General features: G+C 42.6%; 1 protein-coding gene across 5 annotated transcripts in view; it reads right to left on the bottom strand.

Moving 5' to 3' along the window:
- Positions 1-22152, bottom strand: part of COL4A4 (collagen type IV alpha 4 chain) — a 180366-nt gene that overhangs the window by 138787 nt on the left and 19427 nt on the right. For all 5 annotated transcript variants that reach the window (XM_070070110.1, XM_070070109.1, XM_070070107.1 and 2 more), the window contains one exon: positions 3469-3618. In XM_070070110.1, coding sequence (XP_069926211.1) covers positions 3469-3503 — 35 coding nt within the window. In that variant the 5' untranslated portion in view covers positions 3504-3618. The remainder of the gene's footprint in view (positions 1-3468; positions 3619-22152) is intronic.

The raw sequence follows: 22152 nt of genomic DNA, 5'->3' as shown, positions 1-22152 counted from the left end.
TTCATTCTGGGACACCATTGAGACCAGTGTCTTCCAGATGCCATTAAGGCAGACCAAGTAGAAGGGGGGAGGGTGGAAGGAACACTAACTGGGCTTGGAAGCTGGAAAAGAAATAATATTTAATAGGGAAGAGGTAGGAGTCCAAGCTCATATAAGTGAGGCATAAACCTGAATGGGATAAAAAACCATTATTATAATTTTAACAAAGGAGACATCCAATCAAAAAAGACCATTAGGGGTATAGTGGAAGTCTCTGCTTGTGATGCCAGTATCCTGTATCAGAGGGCCAGTTAAAGTCCCAGCTCCTCCACTTCCAATCCAGCTCCCAGCTAATGTGCCTGAGAAGGCAGCAGCAGATGGCCCAAGCACTTAGCTCCCTGCCACCCATGTGGGAAACCAGGATGGGGTTGCCAGTTCCTGGCTTCAGCCTGGCCCAGATCTGGCTGTTGTAGCCACTTGAGAAGTGAACGAGCTGATGGAAGATCTCCATTATCTCTCCCCATCTGTCATTCTACCCTTCAAATACACATCATAAATCTTTAAAAAAAAATCACTAAACCTTGGTCCACATTTGTTGGGGCTTACATCTGTCAAAGAGCTTCCACATCCATTGTCTCGTCTGACCCTAAAGAGCAATGGTTGGAGCTTCAGGCTACACCACCCCCATGGGTGATAGAACGGGAGTCCAGTCCTGGGCTTTCCTGGTCCTTTATTCTGCCCGGAGCTTCTCTCTGAATCCACATGTTCTAAGCAAGCCCTCTTTCTCCACCCTCCTGCCCTTCCTTTTTTCTCTGTAAACACGGAGAGCTTGCAGAGCCTTGGATCTGGCTCGGATATGGGAGACTGGAGGGGCAGTCTAGCCCATACTCACTGACTTGCACAAGGAAGTCCCCCTTTCAGTCACTGTATTAGAATTCATGATAATTTCCATAAAGGTCAGGTTAGCATGTCAGTACAGTAACTGAGTAAATTAAGAGAAAATATGAAGGAAGTGTTAAGCTCTGGGAATAAGCTGTCAAAAATCAAAGTGAATTTGAATTTACAACCACTGCTTGTTAAATGAGTTCTTGTCATTTTGGATATACAGAACCAGGGTGTGTTGCTTATAATAGTTTGGGCCTCCATGTATACATATATATAAAGGTAGATATATAAATTCTATATAATATAAAAGTGTGGGCATAACACTTTTTTTCGACTTTCTACATAAGAGTTGTCGCTCCCCCTCTTCGTGGAGGAGCAACACTAAACCCTGCGCTGTTCTTTCGTCTGCTCGGCCCTCCCCGGGTTTGCTGCTGGTTCTTCCCGGGTTGGCTACTATCCCTTCCACCTCCGTGGAAGGGCAGTTCCCCCTGGCCACATTCCCCACTTCCGCAGGGGAGCGGCACACCGCCGGCCGGCTCTTCTCGGGGGCTGCACAGGTGTTCCTTCAGCTAGATGTTCCCCTTAGATGTTCCTGGTGCATGCCGTCTCTCTCCTCCTTTATAGTCCTCCTCCGCCAATCCCAACTCGGCTGCCCACACGCCGAGTACGCTGCTCTCCAATCAGGAGCAAGTCCTACAGTTTATTGGTTGAACTGGAGGCAGCTGTGCGGAAGCTGTTTACTTCTCTCCCAGCGCCATATTGTGGGAGAGCAGATGCATAGAATAAGTCTTAATTCCAGTAACTCAGTCCAGTCCGGGCTGCTCCCCACAAGAGTGAACTGACTCAGAAAGACTGGACAATGTGGTCCAAGCTTGCCAGCTTTGGTTGGGTTTGAATCCTCTGACCCTTAACCCCTTTCTGCTGATTCTTCCTGCCTCTGTAGATGTGGTGCAGCTGGTTAAGTCACTACCTGAAACACCAGACTGCATATCGGAGGGCTGAATCGAGTCCCAGCTGCTCTTCTTCTGATCCAGACCCTTGCCAGTGTACCTGGGAAAGCACCAGGAGATGGCCCAAATGCTTGGGCCCCTGCTACCCCTGTGATAGACCCAGATGGAATTCCTGACCCTGGCTTCAGCCTGGCTCAAACCCAGTTGCTGTGGCCTTTGAGGGGTGGACCAGCAGGTAGAAGAGCGCTCTTGCTCTCTCACTCTCTACTTCTACTTCTTTCTGTCCCTCTGTCTCTCAAATAGATAGATAAGTAAATAAATCCTTTTTGAAAAAAATCATTCCATTTCTTTAAAACAACCTATGAATAAACTGCGCAATTTGCAGTTTCCCCCACATTGCTGCAAATAAGTAAGACTTGATTGCATTTCTGAAATAAGCAGTCTCCTTCCCACACCTCTCTCTCTTCACTGCTCTGAGCACTGGCTCAATGTCTTCAAAACCTTTTTTTTTTTCTGTTACATGTGACCTTGACATTCAGCCACAACCTTGTATGAGTTTCCAACTGCTGCTCTAACACAAAGGCAGTGCTTAAAACAACAAGAATTTACTGCCTTGCAGTTCTGGAGATCAGAAGTTGGAAACAGATCTCGTGTCCCTTGTGGAGTGTGTAGGGCAGAAGCAGATGCCTGGCCTTTTCCAGACTAGAGGAGACGTAGCCTGCACTCGCTGGCTCCTGGTCCCCTTCCATCGTCAAAGCCAGCAGTGCCCAGCTGAGTCCCTTTTCCCTCTCTCTGACCCCTGCTTCTATCCTCACATCTCTACCTCTGCAGTAAGACAGCAACAATCTGGGGCCTTTGGTTGTGTTGCCTGTTGCCCATTAGGTGATTACGTGGGTGCATTCTGGGGATAGCAGAGAGGCTCCCTCTTTAGTAGTAAAAATGAGTCACAGGATCACTGGTACTGTCAACAATTTCCAGAATGATTAGCTTTTGACACATGGAACAGTCAGATAATTTGTACCTCTAACACCAACAGTTAGGCAAATTATTCAATGTTTATTAAATAGTAATAATTCTTTATTGTGGGGAGCAACTGAGACTATACTAAGTTACTGGAATTAAGACTTATTCTATGCATCTGCTCTCCCACAATATGGCGCTGAGAGAGAGACCAAACAACTTCTACACAGCTGCCTCCAGTTCAACCAATAAACTGCAGGAGCTGATCCTGCTCCTGATTGGAGGAGAGCAGCGTGCTCGGCATGTGGGCAGCAGAACATAGGTGGAAGAGGACTATAAAGGAGGAGAGAAACAACATGCACCAGGAACATCTGAGGAACATCTGAGCAGCCCCCGAGAGAGCCAGCAGGCGGTGTGCCGCTCCTCCATGGAAGTGGGGAAAGCGGCAGGGGGTGCCACCCTTCCACGCAGGTGGAGGGGCCGGCAGCTAACCCAGGACAGCGTCATTCCTCTGTGAGTGAGGGAACAGCAGCTAACCCGGGAAGGGCCGAGCAGGCAAAAGGAACAGCGCAGGGTCCAGTGTCGTTCCTCCGTGAATGGGGGAGCGACACTTTATAATTAAATTATATTAATTGATATAATGATATCATTATTTATAGTTAATAATGAAGGCAATCACACTGAGGGCACTCACCAGGAATATGAGGTGCATCTGGAACAGCACCTCATTGACAATGGGTGTGCTGATGACCTCACAGGCAAGACACGGCGCTAAAAATCTTGCCAGCCTTCTCGTCCCTTCCGGAAGAATCTTGTAGTGAGTTCCAGTGTTGTGGGTTAAAGTCTGAATGTGTCAAATAGAAATACATCTCTTACAACACAGTTTGCACTTAATGTTGAAAATAGTCACTTTGATTATGCACAGTAATGGAAATAACTTCTAAAAGAGAACTTTAGTGTCTTTTTTTAATGTCAACTTTCTATACTGATGGTTAACCCAAAAAAAATCAGTTTCTACTCCTAAAAATAGAAATATTCTATAATCTTTCATGTCATACACAAACTTTTGAAAAACATAAAGTTTATACTTATTTTTGTATTCTATTCTATATATATATATAAATAGTTGATTCATTTTGCTAAATGGATTTTTCTTCTATTGACTTTTCCCTTGAAAATACAAGTTAAAATTTGGTCACAAGAATCTTGGTGAAGCTAGAAAAGGAAATTTCTAGTATAAGAGTACACATTTTGCAAACATAGAACAAATATGTATAAAAACGCTGCTATGTAAAGTCAGGCAATCACTGTGGAAAATTCTTCCACAAGACATAGAGCTACCATGTAAGCCAGCATTGCCACACCTAGGGACTCAACCAAGAGAACTGAAAACATGTGTCCACATAACCACACAATGGAACACTATTCAGTCATAAACAGAAATGAAGTTTTAAAAAAAGTTAAAAAAAGTTATGAAAACATAATGCTGAGTGACAGAAGCCATATGTTGTATGATACCATGTATAGGAAATGCTCAGAAGAGGTAAATCCTTAAAAATAGAAAATAGCTCCATGGTTGTCATGGGTGAGGGAAGGGAAGAATTAGAGGGCACAAGGTTTCTTTTTGGGAATTTGGATATGTTGTAGAATTATATAACGTTTTTGACCACACAGCATTATAAATATGCTGAAGACCAGTGAGTTGTAAAACTTAAAATAGTTAAGATGGGGAATTTCACTTTGAGAATTTTATCACAATAAAAAAGAGAAAAAATATTTTTAAACATGACTGAAAGAACTCTTTGGTTTTAGCCAAGATTTACTTGGCTTGAGGAACTGAACTATCTCACTTTAAAATTTTGGCTCGGAGGATGTGTCCCTAAGAGAACTGGATAGAAAGAAAGAAACCAGGAAGGTTGGGGGTTACAAGCTATTTTTACATTCTGGATAAAATCTGGGAAATTAATTCAATGCTAAAGCAGTCAAACAAGATTCCACAATACAGTATCAAAATCAAGCAACTACTGAGTCACTTTGAATACCCTGAACTTTTCTCATCCCTAAGTCCATAATTTTAAATATTTTTTTAAATATTGGAGAAGCAAGTCTCAATTAAACAAATTACTATTTTGGAAGAAAATTGGCTTGAAACATTTGGTATTTTATACAAACACAGTAAAAATTAAAGAAAACCAGAAATATCTGTATTTTAATCCAAAAACAAATATGCATGATACAGTTAATACACACACACAGTGCAGTGAAGGATGTACAGAGATAGACTTATTAAAATAGGGAGTTGCTGGGCCGGTGCCGCGGCTCACTAGGCTAATCCTCTGCCTGCAGTGCTGACACCCCGGGTTCTAGTCCCGGTTGGGGTGCTGGATTCTGTCCTGGTTACTCCTCTTCCAGTCCAGCTCTCTGCTGTGGCCTGGGAAGGCAGTGGAGGATGGCCCAAGTGCTTGGGCCCTTTACCCACACGGGAGACCAGGAGGAAGCACCTGGCTCCTGGCTTCGGATCAGCGCAGCGCACCAGCCATAGCGGCCATTTAAGGGGTGAACGAACAGAAGGAAGACCTTTCTCTGTCTCTCTCTCTCACTGTCTAACTCTCCCTGTCAAAAAAAAAAAAAATAGGGAGTTGCTTGGTCACTTTGCAGAGGAAGAGTGCCTGATTGTGAGCCTATCAGATGGCAGATTCTCTCTCTCTCTCTCTCTCTCTCTCTCTCTCTCTCTCTCTCTCTCTCATATGTTTGTGTGTGTGTGTGTGTGTGTGTGTGTATATATATATATACATATACATATATACATATGTATATATACATATACATATTCTCTAATATACATATATGAGAGAATACTATAAATGGTAGTCTTTAAAATGACACTATTACAGCAGGATTTTGGACATATGCAAGAGATTACAAGGCCACAGCAAACTGACTTTCATCACCATCCATTTGGAGTGTATGCACACAGCTCTTTATCAGGTAGGAATTTCACATTGCTTGTTTTCCTCTTTGACTTCATCTTTCCATTTCACCCCCCACATATATCCTAATACAATGCATTTTTATACTTGAATGTTATTTTGATCACCTGCATACTTCTTTGCAAGAGGCTTATTCATATAAATTAAACATATTTTATTCTAAGTGATGCTATGTGTCTTAAGTCTTTAAGTCATCAAAAATGCAACTAAATTTAAAATTGATAAATTATTAAATGTTAAAAATAAAATTTTATGGGAAATGTGGTTCTTAGTGAATGAATTATGTTCTTTGCTTCCCAATTTATTCAGTTCTAGATCAATAATTCTTTCTACTAGAATAAGACTGTTTCATCAACAATATAATTTTTATTTCCAAATACATAAGTTCTAATAAACTGTATTCAACATAAATAAGAAGTTGTGAATGGAAAAAAGTCATTCTACAAATGTAACTCAACTCTTCAAACTTCCATTGAGTTATAAACTGCCATAGTCTGAATATCTGTGTCCCTCAGGTTTCATATATTGAAAGCTCATCCTCAATGTGTTGGCACTAAGAGGATGGGCATTTGGGAGTTGATTAAATCATGAGTGTGAAGTCCTCAGGAGTAACATTAGTGCCCTTTGAAAAGGGACTGGGGGAGCTTGTTTGACTCTTCTTTCCACCATGAGAGACACAGCAAAAGGCACCATCACTGAAACCGAGAGTGGGTCCTCACCAGACTGAATTTGCCAATGCCTTAACCATGGACTTTCCAGCCTCCAAACAATGAGCAACAAATTCCTTGGTTTACAGATTACCCAGTACAAGGCATTTTTAGAGCAGTACAAATCAACTAAGACACATACCAAAAGCAATGTAGTAATTTACCATCAAGAGTTATTTTAGAAAAAAAAAAAGAGTTATTTTAGAATGATCTACTAGTTGACAGGTCTTTGTTCAATTGTGATGAAAGCAAAAATTGGAAACACACTCCCCCAAGGGATGCAGAGGCAATAGGTAAAGATTCTTGTCTTCTTATTCTCTGCACAAGTTGTCATACAGCCCTTCCTTTGGTCCTAAAGACAGTTCTTTTTCACTGAGATATGTGGGATACAAGAAAATGAGAGTTTGCCTTTCTTTTGAAAAGTAGGAGGAGGGGATTAGATTAAGATAGCAGAGTAGGGAGGGAGCTTACTGCTCTAGTCTAGGACAAGATAGTATTAAAAAAGTGGAGAGAGTGCAGTCTCAGAGAAGAGTTAGGGAGAAAACAGCAGAAGAAACTCCACACAAATTGGGGGACACAGTGAACCTACATGGACACACACAATTCAGGATCCCAGCAGCTGAGAGCCTCCACACTAGCTCTGAATTGCAAGGTGAGATTGGACTGTAGCAGCTCAAGCCACCAAAGATAAAGCTGAAGTAAGAGCCTGGAGGGAATTCTGCTTGGAACTCCGTGGGGGATAGTGTACCTGGAAAACTAGAGGAGACAAAAAGGCGGGGGGAGGCATGTTTCTCTCTACCCATTCACCCTGAAATGGTATCCTGTAACAAGCCAACAGAGAGCAGAAACCATTTTGGACATACTTTAACAGCTGTGCCAGCTCATGTCCGCACCAAGAAACTAGCTGAACAGTGACTGCTGAGTCTGATGGGGAGAACTGACAGGGAGCTGGGTGCTCATGACTGTGGGAGGCTTGTGTGCAGAAGAAAGAATCTCCAACTTAAAGACAAATCACAGGAAATTAAACATTCAGACCAAAAACAGGAAGAAGAAATTAGACAACAAAAAACATGGTTTGGAATCTATAGGATGCTATTAAACAACCCAACATACTGGTCCTAGGAGTTCCTGAAGGCATGGAAAGAGACAAAGAATTAGAAGGAATTTTAGTGCAATAATAACAGAAAACTTCCCTAATTTGGATAAAGATAGGGACATCCAAGTACAAGCAGCACATAGAACTCCTGATAAACATGACCAGAAAATATCTTTACAATGACATATTGTAATCAAACACTATACAGTAAAACAAAAGGAAAAATTCTAAAATGTGCATAGGAGAAATGCAGATTACTTTAAGAGGATCTCTAATTAGACTCACAGATGACTTCTCATCAGAAACCAGACAGGCTAGGAGAAGATGGTGATACATTGAAAGTATTAAGAGAAAACAATGGTCGAGCAAGAATACTGTACCCTGCAAAACTTTCATTTATGAATGAAGGTGAAATGCAGATCTTCCATAACAAACAGAAATTGAAATAATTTGTCACTACCTATTCATCCTTGCAAAGGATACTTAAGGATATGCTGTACACAGAAACATGGTCATCACTACAAAAAAAAAAAAAGTAAATGCAGAAAACTCCAAGTAAAAGTGCAAAGGAAATCCAAAGTAAAAAAAAAAATGGAATACTTATGGAAAAAAGCAGGGCAAAGTTATTACTTATCAGTAGTCACCTTGAATGTAAACGGCCTCAACTCTCCAGTTAAAAGACACAGACTGGATGAATGGATTAAAAAACAAAACCCATCTATTTGTTGCCTACAAAAAACACATCTCACTAACAAAGATGAATGCAGACTGAAAGTGAAAGGATAGAAAAATATATTCTATGCTAACAGAAACCAAAGAGAGCTGGGGTAGCCATCCTAACATCAAACAAAATAGACTGCTGAATTCCAATTCTTCTCAAGCTATTCAAACAATTGAAAGGGAGAGAATTCTCCCAAATTCTTTCTGTGAAGCCAGGATCACCTTAATTCCTAAACCTGAAAAAGAAGCAGCAGAGAAATAGAATTACAGACAAATTTCCCTGATGAACATAGACACAAAAATCCTCAATAAAATTCTAGCCAACCAAATCCAACACATCAGAAAGATCATTCACCCAGACCAACTGGGATTTATATCTGATATGTAGGGATGGTTCAACAATCACAAATCAATCAATGTGACACATCACATTAATAAACTACAGAACAAAAACCATATGATTATCTCAATAGATACAGAGAAAGCATTTAATAAAGTACAAAATCTTTCATGATGAAAACTATAAGCAAATTGGGTACAGATGGAACATTCTTCAAAATAATCAAGGCAACCTATGACAAACCCACAGCCAGAATCCTATTGAATGGTACTTGATGGATATACCAATGGAACAGAATAGAAACAAAGGAGTTATAACCAATCCCTGGAGCAAGGACAGTCTCTTCAACAAATGGTGATGGAAAAACTGGATTTCCACATGTGGAAGTATGAAGCAAGACCCCTGCCTTACACCTTACACAAAAATCCACTCAACATGAATTAAAGACCTAAATCTATGACACAACACCATCAATTATTAGAGAACATTGGGTAAACCCTACAAGACATTGGCACAGGCAGAGTTCTTAGAACAAAAACATGCACTAGCATTCAAAGCCAAAATTAACAAATTGGATTACATCAAATTGAGAAGCTTCTGTAATGCAAAAGAAATAATTATCAAAGTGAAGAGACAACTGACAGAATGGCAGAAAATAATTGCAAACTATACAACCAATAAAGGATTAATGATCAGAATATAAAAAGAGATCAAGGAACTTCACAAAAAACAAAACAAACAACCCAGTTAAGAAATGGTCAAAACTTAAACATTTTTCAGAGGAAATCCAAATGGTCAACAGACACATGAGAAATTGCTAGGATCACTAGTCATCAGGGAAATGCAAATCAAAACACAAGGAGTATTCACCTCACCCCAGTTAGAATGGCTTTCATACAGAAATCAACAGACAACAAATGCTGGCAAAGATGTGGGGAAAAAGGTGCCCTAATCCACTATTGGTAGGAATGTAAACTGGTAAAGCCACTACAGAGATACCTCAGAAATCTGAATATAGACCTAAAATATGACCCAGCCATCCCACTCCTGGGAATTTACCCAAGGGAAATGAAATCAGCAAATAAAAGAGTTATCTGCACCCCCATGTTTATTACAGCTCAATTCACAATAGCTGAGACATGGAACAACCCAAATACCTATCAACTGAAGATAAAGAAATTATGAGATATGTACACCATGGAATACTACCCTGTGGCAAAAAAAGTAAATGAAATCCAGTCATTTGCAACAAAATGGGTGAATCTGAAAAATATCATACCTAGCGAAATAAGCCAGTCTCAAAGAGACCAAACCATATGGAGAGAGAAAGAATGAAAGGACTGAACTTGCCCTGTTCTCCCTGACTAAAAGGCAATCTGTAGAAGTAAAATTGACAATTTGAGAAGCCCTTGTCTTGACTGTTGAGGAACAGTTTTTTTTTTTTTCATACTATTTGTTGAACTATTTACTCAACATAGAATTAAACATATGTGTGTAAAGTCAATTGAAAATTGATCTCAGTTAAAAAACAAGAGTGGGAATAAGAGAGAGAGGAGGAAGAGGGATGGGAGTACAGGTGGGAAGGTGGACACAGTGAGAAGAATTACCATGTTCCTGAAGTTCTAATTATGAAGTATATGAAGTTTGTAAGTATAAAGCTGTATAGTTCTGCATACATTCCTATGGACTTAATTCTGAGGGTATAGTTTAAAAACTTGTCATGAGACCTCAAATCCCCTTAAGCTGGGTGGTAAAAATATCATATTAAGTGTTACAGTGATCATCATCACTTCTCGGCCTTTTGGCTAAGGTCAACTGTGTGTAAAGTGATCATGTATATAGGATTAAGTGTCTGGTAATAATAATAGAAATACAAATGAGTGAATGCTCCTACATGGAAAGCACTCCACACAGCAGGCTCATAGAATGACAATTGCTTTAAGTAGCACTCGGACCTCAGAATCAGCACTTAAGGCATTCTGGTCTGGCTGAAAAGCCCACGAGAGATGGAAAGGTAAGACACTGTCACAAAAAATGTCCTACATGAAGGACTTCAGTGGGTGAGACCCCAGGGGAAAGAAGTGGTCATTAAAGAAGGAGGTTTTTTTCTCTGAAGGGAAGAGAGAATTTCCACTTTGCTTATGGCCTTGTCTAAATACTGATGGAGTCTGTGGATTCAAAAGGCTTCTAAAACCTAGGCTTATCATGTTTAGAGCTGATTGACATCATACTTAAAAGTGTTAATTGTTAAATTAACAGCAGTGGTCACTGTGCACTAAATTCCCATGCAGGACCTCTGTCCTCAAAGAGTTGTATTATTAAAAAAGAAAGAAGAAAGAAAAGTAGGAGAACAATTATGGAAAAGAAACAAGAATTGGTTTCCAGAAACAGCAATTCTGTGAAAGAATATACATAGTAAGTGAGAATCTGGAAACCAATTTCTTTCATTAAATTTTCCAAGCTTCTGCATAACTGTTGAGAATCTTTTTATGCCTCCTATGGTTTACATACTTGTCTTCTCTAAAACTCATGTTGAAATTTAATTGCCATTCTAATAGTATTAAGAGATAAGGATTTTAAGTGATTATGCCTCAAGGTGGGGACTGGTTGCATCATAACAGAGCAAGTTCAGCCCCTTCATTCTTTCTCTCTCCCTTTCCCTCTCTTCCCTCACCTTCACCCATGTGAAAGAAGATCCCTGCCAGATGTTGGCTCCTTGACTATGAACTTACAAGCCTCCAGAAATAAAATAAAAATAAATATCAGATCATTATTGATGAGACAATCTCAGGTAATCTGTTACAACAGCATAGAACAGGCTAAGACATCTCCCAAAGCCATTGCCTCAGTTTGAAGATCTACGTCTTGAATGAACTACCAAAAGTAAACACTTCCCCGGTCACTGCTTCACCAGGAGCAGGCATAAGATCATGTGCTTATCCTATGCATCTGTTTAGTCTATAACCAAGCCACAGTTGAGTCACAGAGATTTATGACCGTTCTCCTACCCAAGATGTGGTTGCTAGGTCACAAATGAACTATACCCTCATCTCACTGTCTGCCAGACACTGTAAACAGTGATATCCACGGTGAAGTGTAGTCCACAGAATGTGGTAACATCAGTGATCCATGACAGTCTATGAGGGTTCTCTTTGCTCTAACCACCTGTGTTAAGGGCATAAAAATTCTTTTTTAAAAAACTTTTTAAAATTTTTATTTACTTATTTTCATTTCTTTAAAGACAGAGCGACCAAGAGAGCTCTTCTATCTGCTGATTTACTTTTCAAATGCTTGTAACAGCCATAACAGGGCCAGGCCAAAGCCAGGAGCCCAAAACTCAATCTGGATCTGCCATGTGGATGGCATGGACCCAAGTACTTGAGCCATTATCTACTGCATCCCAAAATGTGCATTAGCAGGAAGTTGGAGCAGAAGTGAAGGAGCCAGGACTTGAGCCAGGCACTATGATATGGCATGCAGGCATTCCATGTGACAACTTAACTGCAGTGACAAAAGTCCACCCCACGAGCATTAAAAACCTTTGTTTCAAGCAAGCCTCTGACTACACCAAAAGTGCCCCCTCACTCAGAACAGGATCACCCTATTTTACCTTCTCACAAACTGATGGCTGTCATCACTGGGGAAAAAGATAAGACAACTATGTTTCCATCTAATGCTATCACTACTACAAAAAACATAGGCCAGACTACACAAAGCCACCTTTGCCACTAAAATACACACACAACAGCTTTGGAAGTTCACCTACATGGGAAACTTCTGCAGGGAACTGTGTGCCTTTCAAAGAACAAGTTTCCATTTGCTAACTGTTTTTCATAGGGATGACTGGATCTGATCACCCCACTTCAGCCCAGCTAGGCAATGGCATAACCAGGATTTCACCCCACTTCAGCCCAGCTAGGCAATGGCATAACCAGGATTTTCTATCACAAAATCCAGCATTGCTGCCACATGGAGAAAATCAAGATAAACCAGTGACCTAAAGGAAGCCCAATTAAAATGTCTCAGTGACAGATAACTCTGCATCTGGGCTGGAGATGGTACAAAGAGAATCTGAACCAGTCCTCTGGGAGAGCTGAAGTTTGAAAATTGAGAGAGGAGTGAGATAGAATATGTCAAGAGATGGCCCAAAGCAGGGTCAGGCATTAGAAGACCAGGACAAGACAAGTTGAAGTATGAGCCTGAGTTTAGAGGAAAAAATACTAAGTATTCATAAAAGGCTATTTTCAAAGTGAGGAAAATGAAGGAGAAGGACAGATGATCTCACTGAGGCTGAAAAAATTACTGAGAGTGACTCATTCATGCTTCAAGGTCTCATAGTCAATAACCTATACTTAAACAAACTGATCTGTACAGCCTAGCAAAACAGATAATGGGGCCACTGTCTCAAAGCTGGCTCTGTGACTACACAACCCCAAGGAGGAGCTCACTGTCCCCTACTCCTCCCCAAGAGAGACGCTAAGCATAAACTCTCAGCATTTGACATCCACCTTGTTCACTGACCCACATAAGGGCTAAGGCCTTTCCTAGCCACATAGGCAGGAATGTCAAAAAGTTAGTAGAAAAACAGAATAGATAAGTTTATTTTGGTAAAAACAAATTTGAAATCCATGCACAGTTTTTTTCATAATATGCATTTTCTATAAGCCTTTGCAGCCCATGCACACATACATACACACACACATGTGCGCACACATACAGACACACATAATTTCTATGTTCCACAAAAATCATTTTGTTATCTTTCTCCAACTCCATAATTATCATTGTTTTGTTCACTCCTTTATGGAAACTCCTGGACTCCAATCCCCCTGGGACTCCTTATGAATCTCTACTCCATGTCTTAATGCCAGATTTGGGGAAGATCTGAGATTTTCCAAATCATTATCTCTACCATGGTAAATCTGGTTTTTTCTGCAGCCTGATAAGGAGAAGAAATACACCCTGGGGGGCTCTCATTGATGGTGAAGGGGGCAATGGCTAGAATTTGGGGACCACATTAACAGGACGCTGAATATTAAACCCTTCCAGTCACAAAGAAGTTAACATAAGAAGGGCTCAGTAAGGCCTTTTCTCTTCCCAAGTAATAAGGAATCTGAGTTTTTCTGGAATATTTTTTGTTCTTTCAGTGAGATAATTTCCTGTTAATTAAATGACTATCTGTTTTTTCCTTAAGGCCTTCTAACACTGAGTAACTTAAGATTCTTTCCAAGGATAAATTCTTTTATTGTCTGAATACCTACTTGTCTGTACCTTTCTCTTTCCAAAATAGAATGGTGACAGGTTCAGCTTTTGTTGATAAATAAACAAAAAGTCTCAGAGATCAAGAAAGTGCCCTCTGTCACAGTGACATGAGCATTTACCTCAGTCTACATGGACAATCTTCTTTCAATGTGCACACTTTCCTTGTTGGGGGCCAGCATTGTGGCCCAGCACGTTAAGCCACTGCCTGTGATATTGGTACCCTATATGGGCACCAGTTTGAGTCCTCGCTGTTCTACTTCCAATCCAACTCCCTGCTAATGCACCTTGGAAACAATGGAAAATGACCCAAGTCCTTGGACCCCTACAACTAGGAGACCCAGATGGAGTTCCTGGATCCTATCCTCAGCCTGGCCCAGCCCCAGCATTGCAGCTATTGGGTAAGGAACCAATCTATAGAAGCACTCTCCCCCATCCTAAAACCCTGCCTTTCAAATAAATAAGTAAATCTTTTTAAAAAATTAAAAAGAGCTAAGTTCATCATTTCCTAAAATACAAGTTGGCTTCTTGGGTTTATTCTTTTTCAAACCCCATTTCTGTGGATTGACTTCACCTGCAGTCTTTTAGAGCTTTTTAGCAAAAGCAGTCAATCTCATCACACACAAGATTGTTAAAGTGGGTCATGAGTCTGTGTGGTCCACAGACCACTGGAATATGAATGGAGCTTCATGTTTTCTGAAAAGCAACAGGGAAAACTTGATAACCACTCAAGTAAATTCCTGAGAATTACTCTGTATAGGAAGCTGACCAGAAGGCAGTCAGACCATGGTGAAGCCCACACCCACCTCTCCTCTGCGGCAGATCCAGTTGAATTTTTAGGAGGAAGACAGAGTCCTCAGTCAACACTGGATTGAAATTTGCATGTCTAGGGCCAACTAGCCCATGTCTCAACTAGCCACCACTCTGGCAGTATAGGCTTTTATTGTTATTTGCTCCTTGAAGCCTTCTCCCAAAATCAACAGAAAATTTGACATCAACCATAATAATGTCACCACTCGGGAACCACTGGAGGTGATACATGTTCCAAAATTATACAATTGATTTTCCAAACCAGATAAATCTTTTATATCCAAGTTAAGAATGATATTCTTGACTGAAAATGCTCTAAAGGCTCTTGCCAAAAAACACTGAAAATCCAGGTTTCCCTCAGTCTGTGATTTTTTCTTCCTGTGTAGGACTGAAGGCTCCATTTGGACTCTATGGACCTTTCAGACCTCCCAGAACTGCCTTTGTGTGCACCCTGCCAGTAAGCTTCAATGATTGCATGAGGAAGAATCCAAATCTAACCACAACATGAGACTGGCACTTGTCTTGAATGGATTCCTACTTCTGTTGCCATGCACCCTCCTCAGAGACCATATGCTTTCCTCCACAGCTACCTGTGCTCTCAAGTTTAATGGAAGAGAGTAGAGTTTCACAATTAGAAAGACTCATATTCAGATGTTGATTACTATAATCCCATAATTAATTATGTAATTAAAAGTATACTTAGGGGCTGGCGCTGTGGCATAGCAGGTAAAGCTGACACTTGCAGTGCCGTCATCCCATAGGGGCACCAGTTTGAGACCAGCTGCTCCACTTCCCATCCAGCTCTATGCTATGGTCTGGAAAAGCAGTGGAAGATGGCCCAAGTCGTTGGGCCCCTGCACCTACGTGGGAGACCTGGAAGAAGCTCCTGGATCCTGGCTTCAGATCAGCTCAGCTCCCGCTGTTGCAGCCATCTGGGGAGTGAACCAGCAGATGAAAGACCTCTCTCTCTCTCTCTCTCTCTTTCTCTCTCTCTCTCTGCCTCTCCTCTCTCTGCGTGACTGTGACTTTCAAGTAAAATAAATAAATATTTTTTAAAAAAAGTATACTTAGCAGAGTAATCCTGAAAATTTTATAAGCTCTCTGCTATGGTTAATTAGGTTATGACACTACAGAGTTAAATCCCAAAACTGTAAATTGGAGGCACTAAGAGAGTGGAAACTTGGGGGTTCCAACATGGCTGAATAGGGGAAAGATGCTGATTTTGACCAGGGGAAGCTAGCAGAAGAAAAATGGAGGAAGTGTATTCCCAGGAGAAAGTTGGAGAGAACTTTGCAGAGGAAATTCTACAGAAGGAAGAGGGATACCGTGGAGCAGCATGGAAAGAGTGGATGTGCAACAGCTAGTGGGAACACCACACACTCCAGCTGGGGGCTGGAGAAGATGCCAGCCTTAGAGAGCAAGATGAGAGCACACTGCAGCAGTCTATGCCACTGGCGATATTGCACGAGAGAATCTTGCAGAACATACTGACTTTGAGTCCAGTCTGGAGCCCTAGCAGAGTCTGGGTATCCACCTAATCCAGCAAATGAAAGCACATTTCTTTCTCCCCTTCTAACTACAAGGGTGTCTGGCAACCACCAGGGAGAAGGTGACATCTTGAGACCAGTACAGGCTGTTTAGGTTCTCCCATGCACAACCAGGGGATATTACCAAAGGGAAACATTCATGTTTCCCACTTACTTTGAGTCTGCTTGAGAGGGTTGATGGGGGCTGGGCACCCACCTAGGATTGTGAGGTGTCCCCCCCAACCTATCACATGCTTAGGGCTCAAACTGCCAAGGCAGAGCACCCACAGGCAGCTAGCTCTGGAAATTACTCTGCTCTCTCCATGGATAGGGCATGCTTAGGGGCTGAAGAGGGTTACCCTGTACCCCATGACTATGAGCACCTTGTGCACTGTGACTGTGGGATTCTGTGAATGCATAATAGCATATGGGGTATAGCTAGGTCTTTGGGCAATCACTGTGTCTGGCATCAGAGACTCAGAGCTCTCTGACTACCTGGGGTGGGTCATTGCAGAGGGTTCCATGCTCACACTGAGGACTGCACAGATCCTTTGTGTGGTTTATGTGCCAGAATGGGTAAGGGTTGTATCCCCTGTGTGATAACCCTGGGCATTGGTCATCTTGGAAGAGAGAAGGTGAGGCTGTGATTATGCCAACAGGCTTGATCATATCCACTGTTGAAAATAGAGATCTACTGGCCAGTGCCACGGCTCAATAGGCTAATCCTCCACCTTGCAGCACTGGCACACTGGGTTCTAGTCCTGGTCGGGGCACTGGATTCTGTCCCGGTTGCCCATCTTCCAGTCCAGCTCTCTGCTGGGGCCCGAGAGTGCAGTGGATGATAGCCCAAGTGCTTGGTCCCTGCACCCGCATGGGAGACCAGGAGAGGCACCTGGCTCCCGGCTTCGGATCAGCGTGGTGCACCGGCTGCAGTGCACCAGCCGCAGTGGCCATTGGAAGGTGAACCAGCGGTAAAGGAAAACCTTTCTCTCTGTCTGTCTCTCTCTCACTGTCCACTCTGCCTGTCAAAAAAGAAAAAGAAAAGAAAAGGAAAATAGAGATCTACCATGTCCAACTTGGGTGTTACACTGGATCCTTGCCCCACCTTTTAGCATGGACCAGACCTCCCTGACCCCACCCAGCACATGCCTCTGGGTATTCACTAAAGGAGAAGACATTCCACTAAGCTACAGAGGTATAGTTCAAAGATAAAACACAAGAATGGTTTCCACAAATGCCTAAAAGTTAATTCAGAAATATAAGAAACAAGAACAAGGAAGAAAAGAAGACTCCCCCAAAGGAACAAAACAACACTTCATTATTAGAATATGAAGATGAAGATAATATTGATGAAATGCCTGAAAAGGAATTCAAAAGAATGGTCATAGTATTACTAAGAAGCAATGAAAAGCAAATATATGCATTAAAGAAATCCATGCATGACATGGATGAAAAATGTTCCCATGAGAGAGAGATTTTGAAGAGAAATCAAACTGAAATATCAGAAGTGAATAATTCAATATTTCATATAAAAATACAGTGGAAAGTCTTAACAGCAGATGTTGTGAGGCACAAGAAGTAATATCCAAGCTAGAAGACAAATCTTTGGAAACATCTCAGAGAGAAGGAAGAAGAAACAAGAAGAAGGAAGAAGGAAGAAGGAAGAAGGAAGAAGGAAGAAGGAAGAAGGAAGAGGAGGAGAAGGAGGAGGGAGCAGCAGCAGAAGAAATAATTAGAAAAATTAAAAACGGTGTTCAAGATCTATGAGATATTATCAAACTACTGAACATACAGGTCTTAAGAGTTCTTGAAGGAGTAGAAAGAGAGAATGGATTACATGTTCTTTCAGTGAAATAATAATAGAAAACATCCATAATTTGGAGAAAGACAAGGAAATCCAAGTACGGGAAGCACAGAGAACTACTAAAAGACATGACAAGAAAAAATTTTTCACAACTACACACTGTACTCAAACTTTCAACAGTAAAAGATACAGAAAAGATTCTAAAATTGAATGAGAGAAGTGACAGATTACCTTCAGAGGATCTCCAATTATACTTATGGCTGATTTCTCATCAGAAACCCTACAGACTAGGAGAGAATAGAGAGACACAGTCCAAGTCTTAAAAGAAAAAAACTGTCTGGGCCAGTGCTGAGGTGTAAAGGGAAAGCCACCGCCTATGGTGCCAGCATCCCATATGGGTGCCAGTTCAAGTCCTGTATGCTCCACTTCTGATGCAGCTCCCTGCTAATGGCCTGGGAATGCAGTAGAGGATGGCCTAAGTGCTTGGGCCCCTGTGCCCACATGGGAGACCTTGAAGAAGCTCCTGATTTCTGGCTCTGGAAATGCCTAGCTCTGGCCATTGCAGTCATTTGGGGAATGAACCATCAGATAAAAGATCTCCCTATGTCTCTGCCTCTCTCTGTAGCTTAGCCTTTCAAATAAATAAATAAATCTTAAAAAAAGAAAAAGTTGTCAACACATAATACTATACTCTGAAAAGCTCTCATTTATGAATGAAGGTGAAATAAAGACCTTCCATAACAAAGAGATATTAAAAGAATTTGTCACCACTCATTTAGCCTTATAAATGGTGCTTAAGGATGTGCTACATACACAGAAACACAGAAAGCTATTTTTCATTATGAAAGAATATGAAGGCAGAAAATCCCCTAGTAAAAGTACAAAGGAAATCCAAAGCAAATAATAGAAATATTTACAGGGAAATGGCAGTGCCAATTCAATACTTACTGATAGTAACCTGGAATGCAAATGGCCTAAAGTCTCCAATTAAAAGATACAGACTGATTGAATGTATTAAAAAGAAATAGGACCCATCTATTTGCTCCTACAAGAAACATACCTCTCCAAAAAAACAAAGAAACAGACAGAATAAGAGTGAAAGGATGGGAAAAGATATTCCATGCTAATGGAAAGCAAAAATGAGCAGGTATAGCAATCCTATTATCAGCAAAATATACTTTAACTCAAAAACTTTTAAAAGAGACAAAGATAGGCATTATATAATGATTAAGAGATCAATTCAACAGGAAGATATGACTATAATAAATGTATATGTACCCAATGCCAGGACACATGCTATAAATAGATCTGAAGGGAGACATAGACATACACCCCAATACTACAATAGTAATGGGGGCTTCAACACCCCACTTTCATCAATGCACAGATCAATGAGACAGAAAATTAACAAAGAAACAACACTGCTAATCTACATTATGGACCAAATAGATCTAATTGATATCAATGGAATTTCATCCCACAGGTGAAGAATATACATTCTTCTCATCAGTACATGAAACTTTCTCTAGGATAGACCACATGTTAGGCCGTAAGACAAGTCTCAGCAAAATAAAAAAAAAATTTAAATTATACCATGTATCTTTTCTGACCACAGTGGAATGAAGCTGGAAGTTAACAACTCAAGAATTTCTAGAAAACATGCAAACACATGGAGACTAAACAACATGCTCCTGAATGAACAGTGTGTCATAGAAGAAATCAAAAGGGAAAGAAAAAAAAAACTTCCTGGAAACTGTCGCTCCCCGTCTTCGTGGGGGAACGACACTGAATCCTGCCTAGGCTTCATATCCGAGTCACGGCACCATTATGTCGCTCCCCGTCTTCGTGGAGGAACGACACAGGACCCTGCGCTGTTCTTTTGTCTGCTCGGCCCTCCCCGGGTTTGCTGCTGGTTCTTCCCGGGTTGGCTACTATCCCTTCCACCTCCATGGAAGGGCAGTTCCCCCTGGCCACATTCCCCACTTCCGCAGGGGAGCGGCACACCGCCGGCCGGCTTTCTCGGGGGCTGCACGGGTTCCCTTAGATGTTCCCCATAGATGTTCCTGGTGCATGCCGTCTCTCTCCTCCTTTATAGTCCTCCTCCGCCAATCCTAACTCGGCTGCCCACACGCCGAGTACGCTGCTCTCCTCCAATCAGGAGCAAGTCCTACAGTTTATTAGTTGAACTGGAGGCAGCTGTGCGGAAGCTGTTTACTCCTCTCCCAGCGCCATATTGTGGGAGAGCAGATGCATAGAATAAGTCTTAATTCCAGTAACTCAGTCCAGTCCGGATTGCTCCCCACAGATCCCCCTTTCTTTTTATTTTTGGCGTTGATACGCGCCTGTCTTCGGTGCCCCACGGCACACACTCTGCTCTGCTTGCTAGAGTTGCCACAGGTTCTTACAAGTCCTATCAAATCAGGCAAACCGAATCCGGGTCCTCTCTTCGCCATGTTGTGAGGAGGTTTTTAGGCGCTGATGCGTGCCTGTGTTCGGTGCCCTGCAGCGCATGCTCTGGTCGAGCCTGCAGGGGCTTACAAGCCCTATCAGGCAAACCGAATCCAAGCCTTCTCATTGCCTTTTTGTGGGGAGGCCTTACTGATGTTAATTCGTGCCTGTCTTCGGTGACCTGCGGCGCATAAGCTGCTAGCCGCCCAGGTGCTCATCGCCTCACTAATCGGGCAGACTGAATCCAAGCCTTCTAATTGTTGTATTGTAGGGAGGCCTTTCTATTTCTCTATTTCTCTATCTCCGGGCATTCCTATTTCTCCCATTTTACTTCTGTCTGCCAACATTCCTATTTCTCTCACTTTGCTTCTAAACTTCTATTTCTCTTATCCCTGCAGCTTCCCGGTGCCCGCCCCGAGGCTACTTCTCGGCGGCTTCCCGGCTGAGCCACTTCAGCCCGCGCCTCTTTCATCTGCGCTGCTTCCCGGCTTTGCGCGGCTTGGCTTCGCGCGCTCCGCGGTCTCCACGCCCTTCGCGTCTGCACCACGGCCTCGCGCCAGCCCCGTTCCCTATCTATTCACGCCCCGTGCTCTCTCTGCACGCGGCGGCTTCCGCGAGTAACACAGCGTAGCTTACGTGTCCGCCACTAGCATTCAATCTAAGTTCCCCGGGCTAGCCTGGCGAATTCAACCCAGCATACGTCTCCGCCCCACGATCTGGCTTCCCATCCTTTGCTCCCTGGGCTAATCAGACGGATCCCAATCTGGCTTACGTTTCAGCTTCTGGTTTCAACTTTTCGCCCCCTATTCCCGGGCTAACTTGAGAACCCCAAAGTGGCTTTCGTGTCCGCCTCGGCCTGCCCCCCGCGGCTTCAATTTCCCTAACACTTTTCTCTACCCGGTATGTTTCCCCAAGCTTTCCTCCAACAATACTCCTCCCTCATTTCTCCTGGCCTCTCCCCACAGTCCGTATCCGAGTCTGTTTGTTCTAGCTTTCACTTTCGCTTTCGACCTTAGAGATTTCTCCCAGCTTCCCCCCGTAGTCCGTTTCTAGCTTTCACTTTCGCTTTCGACCTTAGAGATTTCTCCCAGCTTCCCCCCGTAGTCCGTTTCTAGCTTTCACTTTCACTTTCGACCTTAGAGATTTCTCCCAGCCTCCCCCCGTAGTCCGTATCCGAGTCTATGCCTAGGCTTTCAATAGCTTCTTCCGGCACCCTTTTCGTCCGGCTTTTCCCTAGGCTGTTTGCTAGTCTCTCTCTCCGATATTTTCCCTAGGCTGTTTGCTAGTTTCTCTCTCCGATATTTTCCCTAGTTCTTCCCGTTTCTTCCCTCCTAAGTTTTTTATCCGTCCTAGGTTTCCTATCCGAGCTAGGTTTTCTATCCAAGCTAGGTTTCCTATCCGAGTCACGGCACCATTATGTCGCTCCCCGTCTTCGTGGGGGAACGACACTGAATCCTGCCTAGGCTTCATATCCGAGTCACGGCACCATTATGTCGCTCCCCGTCTTCGTGGAGGAACGACACAGGACCCTGCGCTGTTCTTTTGTCTGCTCGGCCCTCCCCGGGTTTGCTGCTGGTTCTTCCCGGGTTGGCTACTATCCCTTCCACCTCCGTGGAAGGGCAGTTCCCCCTGGCCACATTCCCCACTTCCGCAGGGGAGCGGCACACCGCCGGCCGGC

The sequence above is a fragment of the Oryctolagus cuniculus genome, chromosome 3, assembly GCF_964237555.1.
Source record: "Oryctolagus cuniculus chromosome 3, mOryCun1.1, whole genome shotgun sequence".
Taxonomy (NCBI): domain Eukaryota; kingdom Metazoa; phylum Chordata; class Mammalia; order Lagomorpha; family Leporidae; genus Oryctolagus; species Oryctolagus cuniculus.
Note: the sequence above shows the minus strand (reverse complement) of the source record. Positions and strands in the feature narration are given on the sequence as shown.